The sequence below is a fragment of the Brassica napus genome, chromosome A5 (assembly GCF_020379485.1).
Source record: "Brassica napus cultivar Da-Ae chromosome A5, Da-Ae, whole genome shotgun sequence".
In the NCBI taxonomy this organism is placed as follows: domain Eukaryota; kingdom Viridiplantae; phylum Streptophyta; class Magnoliopsida; order Brassicales; family Brassicaceae; genus Brassica; species Brassica napus.
The window spans coordinates 11,732,649-11,744,067 of NC_063438.1; the positions used below are offsets into that span (position 1 = coordinate 11,732,649).

At 36.5% G+C, this 11,419-nt stretch overlaps 1 protein-coding gene and 1 long non-coding RNA gene across 3 annotated transcripts; one reads left to right on the forward strand and one right to left on the reverse strand.

The window, feature by feature from the left end:
* The first annotated feature begins 218 nt into the window (after positions 1 to 218).
* On the forward strand, positions 219 to 1,981 carry LOC125609564. The gene is made up of 2 exons (XR_007339780.1): positions 219 to 1,372; positions 1,482 to 1,981. It is a non-coding gene; the product is annotated as an uncharacterized LOC125609564 (long non-coding RNA).
* Positions 1,982 to 2,045: 64 nt separating this feature from the next.
* Positions 2,046 to 3,654, reverse strand: LOC111215642 (putative purine permease 20). Of its 2 annotated transcripts, none has more exons than XM_022719478.2 (2): positions 3,433 to 3,654; positions 2,046 to 3,333 (listed from the first exon to the last, which is right to left on the reverse strand). In XM_022719478.2, the coding sequence occupies exons 1-2, from the start codon at positions 3,470 to 3,472 to the stop codon at positions 2,201 to 2,203; spliced, it is 1,173 nt and encodes a 390-aa protein (XP_022575199.1). In that variant the 5' UTR covers positions 3,473 to 3,654; the 3' UTR covers positions 2,046 to 2,200. The 2 variants fall into 2 exon arrangements, with proteins under 2 accessions (XP_022575199.1, XP_022575198.1); XM_022719477.2 differs by having other exon boundaries at positions 2,046 to 3,336; positions 3,433 to 3,650.
* Positions 3,655 to 11,419: the final 7,765 nt, after the last annotated feature.

Below are 11,419 nucleotides of genomic sequence, written 5' to 3' on the forward strand. Positions count from 1 at the left end.
ACACATACATAACTACAACATATGTTGGCAAAACCTAACCCAAAGAATATCATGACTCACTACTTTCACTCGTCTATCTTGAAAACAATTAACTTTTGTTATATCTTAATTTATATCTCTTAAAACATATGTTAATTACATGATTTCAATTTTTCACTTATCAAAATATTTTTTACAAATTTTTTAAATTATTTCTAAGTAGAACTAGTCCAGACGACTTACGGGGGGTTAGAAACGTAAAAAAAAATCGGTTTTTTTGTTTGTTCACAAGGGGCTGGTTGTAATTTCAATAGCCTTTTAGATTACTTTTGCATTTGATTCAAGTTTGGGTTTACTTTTGCATTATAAATCAAGTTGTGAGTCACATTTGGCAATTTTCCCTTCTTAGTTATGTATGATCTGATAGTTGCAGTGATTTGTGTGGTAAAAATTATATATATAGGCGACCAAAAAGTAGCGGCTATAGGTTATTTGTGCGTCGATATGGATGACAACCTATGGTCTAGCTCTTAATGTCAAAACAGATTTAACATCTTTCAACCCTAAAGTGCGATGTTGAATAGGAAACCTTCATGTTGGAAGCATTAAGGATTTCATTGAGGATGGAAAACAGGTAAGAGAGGACATATGCTATGATAAGCTTCGACAATTTATAGTTGATAGATATAGCTCGATAGTTGTTACTCAAGGAGTTCTCTGAAGTTTTACAATGTTAAATCGAAAAGCAAACATTTACAAGGGTACCATGGTCCATGGTTCTTGATTAGAAAGTTTTTATTTCATTTTCTGGTTGTGAAGGGAACTTTATGTGGACACGGTGTTAATAGTGAAAACATAGGTTTTGTTTGGCTGTTTGTGATGTTGTCGGCTTCCTGTAGTTATATATGTGGGAGATTGGTCAGTCTTTCTATTTCTCTCTCCACATCGTAAACTTCCCTCCAAAGAAAACTTATCCCTTTTTTGGATTGACCACAAACGATGTCTCTGGAGTATGCTTTCTCCATGAGTTTCTGCTCCTTCTCCAAAGCAATCACCTTTAAGAGAGAAGCCTTATCCTTTCACAGAATCATCACCTCTGGAGCAAAGGCAATTACAGGAGATGGTGAAGTTGAACCCCAGAAAAAGATAAGCTCTGATCTCAAGAGGGTTTACTACAAGAATGAGGAAATTGAGACCCAAGTTAAGTATTCTACTCACAATGGTAGCAGAGTAATAGCAAGAAGACTATCTATTATGGATAGAAGCAAGGCCATAGCAAAGCTGGAATCATTAGGAAAAGAAGTGAGAAACGCAGGCTATGCTCCAGAGACGAAGACTATGTTTCTTGAAAACTTGCTTCGGATATAAAAATCAGCCGTTCCTAATGGAATAGGTAGAAAAGCTACTTTGCCACCCATTGTTATGCCTTGAATTTATACTCAATGCAGTTAATATGAATCTCGTAACATTTGCTGATTTTTTTGATAATTCCCAACTAAAAGAGGATATTTTCGGTCGAACAGAGACGAAAGTCGGCCATAGTGATCCGAGAGTCCCGTGTGGAAGGGCTCTCGCTCATGCATACATTTGTCTCATACACTATGGGGATGGTGAGAAGAGATATGTTCTTCATAACATCGATGACGAAGCTAAAGAGAAAGCATTGATGAATCACAGCAAACGGTTAGCTATTGCTTTTGGGCTTATAAACACGAGTCCTCCTGGATTAGAGTGATGAAGAATTTTAGGATATGTGGAGGTTGCCACAACTTAATGAAGATATTATCCAGCATTGAAGATAGAAATACTAGAGAATGTTTGCTACCCTAAAATTTTCTTATCTTTCTTAGAACGATGTGCGCCTAAGTGCGAAAACATTTTTGTATTGTTAGAACCTTTTGAATCATTGTACTACTTGATTCAAAAGGTTTTGAAAATATACCCGATCTAATTAAATGTTAAAAATAGATCTCATTGTAAGAGATAACAAGAGGTTTCATCATTTTAGAGTTGTTACTTGTTCTTGCCGGGATTATTGGTAGAAACTTTTGGCATGAAAAGATTTGTGAATTTAAACTAATTTTATTTTACTCATAATAACTTTTCCAAATAGTATAAGATCAACATTTTCAATCCAATATAGCTAAACACTGACAAATAAAAAAAAAATCAATTTAGACAACTAAAGAGCAGAACACAATACATATACAACATACATAGATCATACTCTCAGTGTTTCACTTTGGCTTGCCCTTTTCTTAACAGTCTTGTACAAGGAATAGGCGTAAGATGCAAAACCAAGTATCCCAGCTAACAAAGCTCCTCCCTTAAACCATTCAATGTCATCATCCATAAACCGAAACGCCACCACAACGAGAATGTTTGCTAATGGGGTTGCACAGAAGCTGACAACATTAGAGAAAAGAGTAGAAACCAAACACACAAGACCCACAAGCCCTATAGACATTACTTGCCAGGCAAGTGATAATCCAGTTAGAGTCAAAACGTAAAGTGGTTTCCCTTTCTTAAATGTCTCGAAATCTTCTTTGATGTCTCTGAATTCACCGCTGACAAATAGTCCAACCAAACATATCAACGTTGCAATCATAGAAGCATATGTTTGCATCAACATCACCGAGGAAACTTTACTCTCTGTCTTCGGTATGACCTTTCCGAACCCTAATTGCATGATGCATAGAGATAAAGAGAAGGCTACCGTGCCAAAGAAGCCACACCACGCACCGTAACTCATTTTGTAGCCCTCACCTTCGCAGGGATTATAGGCATCTTCTGAAGATGTGATGCCTGTGGCAACTCCAGAAAGTATAACTGATAATATGATCCAACGGTTGAACTTGTGTTTGTTGATGATTGCTGTAAACATGGAAGTGAAGATCAATTGTGTTGTAAAGATCCAAAAGAAGAAGATACAGTGTGTTCTTCCAATTGCATAAAGTTGGCTATAAGCAGCAAAGAGGACCCCGAGAGAGATGTAAAGAAGAAAGAGTTTGCCAAAAGAAGAAGCAGAAGAAGTGATAGTTTCTCTATGGTTAGAAGATAAAGAGCGCCATAAAAAGGCAAATAAGGCTGTAAATGGAAACGCAGCGTTTTGGACCATAGACTGAAGCCATGTGCCTTTAAATTGTTTTGGGTCGTCACAAACATCTCGTCCTGTTTGAACAAAGTAGAAGTTTAGAAGAAGGGTGGAGAAAACCCGTCCTGTTACGACCAAACCCGAAGAGACAAAGATCCAAATCCACCAGTTTCGTGTCTTGATAGTTTGTGGCTGATCAAGAGCTGTTAAATTTGGTGCTGCTCTTGGTTGATTCTCAACTCCGACATTAGCTTCTTCTCCTTCTTAACCAAGCAAAAGAACGAAATTTTTTATTGCTAGTTTAAATGACTTAGAACATCAACGTTGTGTCCTGTGACATGAATCATGAATGCACATACCTTGTGTAATTCGGTCCGGGGATTTCGTATCGAAACCCATAACGTTTTCCGGTGGAGAATAATGGACTACAAGTTTTTGATGAAATGCTAAATATATATAACTTTCTCCAAACTATGTACTTAGGAAGTTTGCAACAACCAAAGTGAGTATAAATGATAATACCATGACTTTGCATTACATATATGTATTCTTATGATTTCTATTTTCGATACAGAGTCAAATAATCAAAATAAAAATATATACATGGTCAAATATGCCACGCAATATAATGATGAGCGAGAGTAGCCAAGTGGGCGAGCAATTCAACGCGGCACACATTATCTACATTATATTCTTTTCTTCAAAAGACATGTTCGTGTCCTTCGTAGTTGCTTCGAACCAATTCTTCTCTTCTTTTTTTTTTTGTAACACGCTTTTGAACCAATTCAAACAAACTATTTTCCACTCATTGAAATATATCGTGGGAAGCAAAACAAACTAAATAATAAAATACAATGCAATATTCTGAAATCATGGGGCCTTGAGCCTTTCTACCTGTCGTTAAGGTCAACTCCAATAAAACACTCAAATACCAAATTTGATGTATAATAAAACTTTATAAATTACATCATTCCACTAAATAATACTATTCATCACACCAGCTATTTAATATGCATATTTTTATTATGTTTCATTTAATAGTATAGCTCAATTATTATTATTAATTAGTTCAAATTTGTAAATAGACATAAATATATTGTATTATTTATATTTTAAAATTATTTTTACATAGTTAATTTTTTTAAGTAAAGAATCATTAAATTATTATCATCATTTACTTTATATTATAAAAACTGAAATATCATAAAACTTTTCTATTTTATTTTTAATAATATAAAATTATATTAATATTTTATAAAATTTAGAAATTAATAATATAAGCTGGATAAGGTTAAAATGCATATTAAATTGGAAATAAACACTCAAAACATAAAATAAACACATTATTTTGTTATGTACATTTCATAATTAATAGTTTGTAATTTTTAACATAATATTTTATATAAAATAAATACATAAAAGTATAATATTGCTAAATCAAAATTATCAACATAAAATTTTAAAAAATTAACCAACATAACATCTAAATATGATAAAATAATTATATATCAATTATAAATAATAGAAGTATAAAATTTATTAAAATTGAAAACATCATATAATATATAATCTTATATTTGGTGTAATATTTAGTGTTATGGTTGGAGATAATAAAAAAAAATATAATATTAAAATATTAAATTTGATATAATTTCAACACCAAATTTAGTGTCGCGTTTAGAAATGTCCTAAATGGTTGCCAAAACATTTTAAATATGCATAAGCTTCCATGACGACGTTATCTTTTTCAGTAATGGTTCAGTTTATATTGTTCCGGACTCCTAAATATTCTGTTCCAGTTGTAACCCAATAAAAAATATGTTCCGGTACAAATCAATAATGATATGAGGAATCTTTTTTTCTTTTTGACCATGAAAAAATGTTCCATTACTCAAATTAAGGAGATCACCCAGATCGAAATATAACGATCAATAAAACAAAGATTTCTACCAAAGACCTTGTAGTTTTTGATAACAAATCATAAATTTCATTTTGCGCTCACGTGATATAAAAAATCTTGAAAGTCGAGAAGCATAACTGAAGAGTTTTTATCGCATCCAATTATGTTGCTAAACATAGCCATGCATGAGGCTCATTTATCATTACGATCAGTTCCTTGCAGTATGTTCTAAAGTTCTAACATGTCGAATGTTCGATTATGGTTTCCATAGCCTATTACAGTGCTTTTAATTATGTATGCAAAGCAGCCTCTCAACATCTTAAGTTTTACATTGCCATAAGTTGAATCTACTCAAGCTATTCATCCAAACCCATCTGCATCCACTTAATGAGTTGTAGAGATTCAATAGCCATCCACCATAAAGATGTTACATTAGCTTAGAGCACCTCCAATGGGGGGAGGGGGGGGGGGGGGGGGGGGGGGGGGGTGAGGAGAATCCTTCATTGGGGTACTGTTAACGCTTGTAGTTCCTCATTAAAATGTTCTTGTGGAGATGAAGGTATTGTTTCATTTACATTAAACAATTTTGATATTCGCTTTCCGCATGTCTTACTAGTTCTATGAGATCCTTGTCTATGCCCCTAAATAAATTATCATTCAAAGTCTTCCACATTAGGGGTCAAAATCAGTCACGACGGAATCAGTGTCTGAAAGTCTCTGGAAAATATTTCTCGGAACAAAAAGTCTCGTATAATTTTAGAAGAAGTTATACGACAAGTTCTCGAACTGGAAGATCCAATCTCTTCGACAAAATACTCTTGGGAAACAAACAACTAAACGGGAAAAGGGCTTACCAACGCTTCCCAACCGTCCGAACCACCCGAAGAAGCCCAAAGCTCGGACTGTCCCGACCAGCTCGCCATATGGCGAGCTCGGCCTGTCCCGACCAGCTCGCCTTATGGAGAGCTCGGACTGTCCCGACCAGCTCGCCATATGGCGAGCTCGGACTGTCCCGACCAGCTCGCCATATGGCGAGCTCGAACTGTCCCGACCAGCTCGCCATATGGTGAGCTCAGACTGTCCCGACCAGCTCGCCATATGGCGAGCTCGGACTGTCCTGACCAGCTCGCCATATGGCGAGCTTGGCTTATCCCGACCAGCTGATATCACTCAAATTATCCTAAGGAGAGATTTACTCTCTCAAATAAGAGGTTCAATTGTAGTTCTTAGAGATCGAATTCACAGGAACATAAGACACACAATAGATCTATCTAGTTATGTAGTTAAGCTAGGAGGAATGGTTTTAAATGTAAATTAGCAGGAGTAAACAAGTAATTGTTTGATGGATTGGTTGATTGGGTTTTAAGACAGATATGAAAAGCATTAGACTTAAGGTCTAACTGGTGACCAAGGAATGAAATGGAATAATGCATTCCTTATTATTCCTTTTTTATTTTACCATTTACAAGGAATAGTTGTTTTTTTCATTCCTTCTCATTTTTTTTATTCTAGAGGAATGTAGAACAAATTTGTTCCTCCCCAAAATTGATAAGGAATATCTTCTTTTTTGTCTATAATTTTATTCCTCTTCTTGTTTCCCCTACGTACTCCTAATGTTCATATAATGATCACCAGTTAGACCCTTAGGGTTTCTATTCAGACAATCAGAATTAAAGAGATATATAATACTAGGCATAAAATGGATATTCTAGAACTTAAACAAATAAGAATAGTCGATCAACTTTCGTATATTTAGACTATCTATCGCAGGATCTAGAAAATCAGGTGCTGCTTGTTGGTTCTGAGAAAGTGTCGATCAATTCCAACAACGGGGTGTCGATTGATAAACCTTTCAGCATGTCGATCGATACAACTAACGAGTTGTCGATCGACGTTCCTTCCAGGGAGCGTTACGAACGGGTTTGAACGTGTTCACTAGGATAACTAAATCAGCTTCCACTTGTTTCTAGCAATCCTAGCACAACCTAAACTATTTCAGACAAAGAACCAAACTTCCGAATGCCCCCTAATGTCTATAGGCAAATTCCTAGTTAGCTATTCTAGAACAGAGGCATTAAGAATAATTGAGTTGATTAATATCTTGACACTTAGCAATTCTATATTTTGGGCTAATCCCTCATAAATATCTGAACCCTAAATCTAACAAGGTGAACTACTCAGACATGTCTAAGCAATTCATAACAATAGAATAAGTAAATTGCGTAAATATAATAGAGTAAAGAAATTGGAGTTCCAATCACAAAGCTCTGAAGGAGTTCTTGGATCTTCTCTCCAAACTAAGACTCTACGTATTTTGCTGTATGAAAATTAGAAAAGAATGAAAGTGTATGTTGCCTAGAACAATGGCTGAGCACATGAATATTAGGTTAAAACTCGTCACGGGTAATCTTGTAATTCCTTTGGGACTTGGTCTTTAAGTTGACTGGAACCTAATCTGGCTTCTGCGCGCTTTGCCGCCGATCGACACTACAGGGTGTGTGTCGATCGATAAACACTACAGGGTGTGTGTCGATCGATCAACACTACAGGGTGTGTATCGATCGATGGTCAACTTCGAGCCTTTGTCAGCTTCTCTCCAAAATGCACCAAAATCACCACTTTCCTCCAAAACCTGAAATCATACTAAAAAGACTCCAAAACAACTATAAGGTATCTAAAAACACATATATACCATGGCTAAAAATGGGTAAAATCCATGGTACATCAACACCCTCAGACTTACTCTTTTGTTTGTCCTCAAGCAAAAACAATGAGCAGTCTCTCTGAAAGGTGTTTTTGAAACAATAGAGACTCACATAATTTAAGAACTTACTATCATCACCTCAACAGTATTCCAACCACATCAAATCAATCTTAACTTAGGAGTACTTTCTATGCAATATCCTTGCTTAGCAACCAATTTCATTCATCCTGCAACTTAACTAATCATGTCTGACTAACCCCTTTACTCACTTCATTTAGTGCATGTAAATAAAAAAGTGTAGGCTTTACCTGGTCATCGATAATGTATCTACACCTTGCTTCCAAAAAACATGTTATCATTCCTTTGAATTAGAATAGTGGGGTCATAAGTAATGTACCTACCCCTCTGCATCTTAGGTAATCATCTCAATCTTTTATAAATATATATGGATGCCAAAGAGAGGTGGAAGGAAAATCAGTGACACTAAATCTAATACCTTCCAGACTTGCAGGAGGATTCCGATCCAATATATACAAGGCCCCAAGACAAGCAAGTTAAGCTCAATTAGGTTGGAGGTCAGCTTTGGTTCTTCCAAACATTCTCAGCAAGTGTAACTAACCGGCATGCTGATCCAATTTAGCATCTATAGTACATTCTGCAGTCAATAAATCTAAGAAAGGTGCTAAAGAGTGGTTAGATGAGTAAGGAAAATTGTAGAAGTCCATTGTCTCTCTCTTGACTCAATAAAACTTTATGAAAAAATTTAAAAACTCATAAATAAATAATATTAGTAAACCTCCCCCAGACTTAAATTACACTGTCCCCAGTGTATATCTATTCAGAGTTTGGTGAGAATATAAATCATAAGTACTGAATGTAACAAGGATAACGATATACCTGATCGCTGATGTCGCTGTCGATTGACATGAGAGTGTGTCTATCGATCGGTGTTGGTGATGTACTGTCGATCGATGTCGACCTTGTCTCATCAGTCGATGACAAGTAATCTCTCCTTGGTTCTCTTTTTGGTTTTTCTATATTTTTCTTAGACCTGCAATAAAGTAAAAACCAAAATAAATAATATGTAAATAATAAAACTAAAAGGAATTACCTAATAGTGGATTTCCTCCCACTCAACGCTTTGTTATAGTCATTTAGCTTGACTTTGGAGGTTGTTTGAGCTAGTAACGATCAAAGTGACCACTTGTTTGTATGCAAGTGTCCACTTCATCTTTGCTCATCTGGAACCAATTGCCAATGAAGCTTCTTATGGCCTTATCTCCTCTGGTCCACTGATTCTTCAATTTTTCTCTAGCAACCTCACTTGCAACCTCACTTGCATGCATCCTATCCTGAAGATTCCCAATGTTGCGCTGTTGCATTCCAAGTCTGGCATATGTTGTTTTTGAGATGTCCTTCAGCTACTAGTAGACATCTTCTTTCAGCAAGTCTTGAGAGAAAGTGATCTCATTAAGCTTATCTTGTAGTGACTTTTCGGTAACCAACTTGCTTCGTCGCGCTGCATAGTCGCCGTCGATCGATGGTCGAGTCTTTATGTCGATCGATGGTGACGATTCTGCTTGAGAATCGATTTGTCTCTGAATTGTATCCATTTCCTGTTGCAAAGCGTCCAGGCGTGAAATAAATTCATCCACACTATCACGGAGTGGGTATCAAACACCATCAAGACGATAGGTGAATGATTGTAGCCTATCTTTGAATGATGTGAATCGGGCATTGATCGATGTTTGGATGCTATCGTCGATCAATGTTGATATTCTTGCGCCGACTCCATGTTGTTTCTGAAGCATAGCTAGGTTTTGCTTCATCTCATCCCTCCGTGTGGTCAACCAACTGATATTGTTCTCGAACGGGTAGTAGACATCATCAAGCCTCTTCGAATGATAATCATCTGAAGTTCTGATAACTCTGTAGATCCATTCTACTAATTCATTGATCTCTACTTTGTTGTAGCTGTCCTGATCTGGCACTGACGTAGTGTACCCTTCTGCATGTTCTGGAAGACAGATATAAGAGCGCTCGTGCAGTGTAGTTCTTTCCAGAATAGGTCGGATATCCTCTTTCGACACAAGTATGGCGCTACCGCCTACAGCTCGTGCATATCCATGATCATATCTGTAAACACCATACTCATCCTTTGCTTCCCAATGAAACCTTCTCTAGCCATTCTGATCATAAACTCTTTGTCCATTCGCGAGTAAACCGTCGATCGACGACAAGGGTGTCCTATCGACCAATGGTTGAATAGCAGTTTCATTATGCGATTGGCTAAAGAGGTTGGATTTATGCATGGCAAAAAGTTCTGTGAAATCTTCCTTTGAGACGTTGAGGATACTCCCATCCATTCCTCATGCTCGTCCTGCTGAATCTCTGAAAAAATACCCAATTCATCCAGAATTAGATCCTAATCAGTATTATCTTTAGCTTGTACCTCAATATTTGGTTTTCGATGATCGTCAATTCATCCAGAATTAGATCCTAATCAGTATTATCTTTAGCTTGTACCTCAATATTTGGTTTTCGATGATCGTCAATCGATAGCTTGATGTTGCTGTCAATCGATGTTGACATCACATCTGCAGACCATGTTTGGAGAAGTCCTCTATCATCCATGGCAAGACCATGGTACTCAATGTTCTTCTCTCTTTGGTAGTCCGCGTCATACTCATCAGCTCTTGTCTCCGGTAGTTCAGTGTCTACTGCGAAGCTCTCATAAAGGCTGTCATCTGCCCAACTGCCAATAGAATAATTGCCTTGTCTGCTGATCGTATCACCGTAGTGGTAATCAATCGCTGTCTGAGGCTGTGTAGAAACCTCAAAGCGCGGATAGTAGTGTGCTGGCAAAGTGAAAGTTGCATTCGCAGGATGATAGACCTTGAATTTTACCCACTTTTAGCCATGGTTTATAAATGTTTTAATAAACTAATTACTATATTCTAGAGTCTTTTTAGTATATTTATAGGTTCAGGATTGTTTCAGAAGAAAGTGATGATTTTAGAGCATTTTGGAGATAAAAGGAGAAAGGATCCGAGCTGACCATCGAGCAAGACTAGCGGTCGACATTTAGAATAAATAATTGATCGATGCACACCCTGTGATATTGATCGGCAGCGAAGCGTGCAGAAGTCCGTTTGGTCCAAGCCGACTTAGAGCCCAAGACTTCACCAATTTACAAGATTACCCTGACGAGTTTTAACCTAATATTTATAGCTTAACAACATGTTAGAGGCAAAGTGTGCTTTTTTGTTTTCTTATTTTTACAGCAAAGGTTTTCTGGGATTTTAGTAGAGTTGTAGAGAAGATCGAAAGAGATTTGTGAGTGAAACTCTATTATTATCTATTTCTCTATCTATCTATGTAGTTTTTATACCTAATTGATGTTATGAATTGCTTAGCTAAGTCTGAGTAATTCTATTGTTAGGTTTAGGGTTTAAATATGTTGTGAGGGATTAGCCCCAACTATAGATTGCTAGTTTTGATATTCATCATTAGGATTGTCATTAATGCATGTTTCTAGTTTAACTATCTAGAACTTGACGTAGGAGTTGTAGACTCAAGTTACCACTTGCCACCTGAATCTGTCCTAATTGAGATAGGATTGTAGAGTAAGGCGAAAGCTGATCTAAGAATCCTAGTGAACATTATTCAATCCGTGTGTAAAGCTTGACTACGCTCGTCGATCGATATTCCTATAGAATAATCGGTTGACGGTAAAACAAGT

Coding starts and splice junctions, on each gene's coding strand:
- LOC111215642 (XM_022719477.2), bottom strand. CDS start 3,472: ATGGGTTTCGATACGAAATCCCCGGACCGAATTACACAAG. Junction 3,337..3,432: donor CCCGGACCGAATTACACAAG/GTATGTGCATTC, acceptor TGCTTGGTTAAG/AAGGAGAAGAAGCTAATGTC.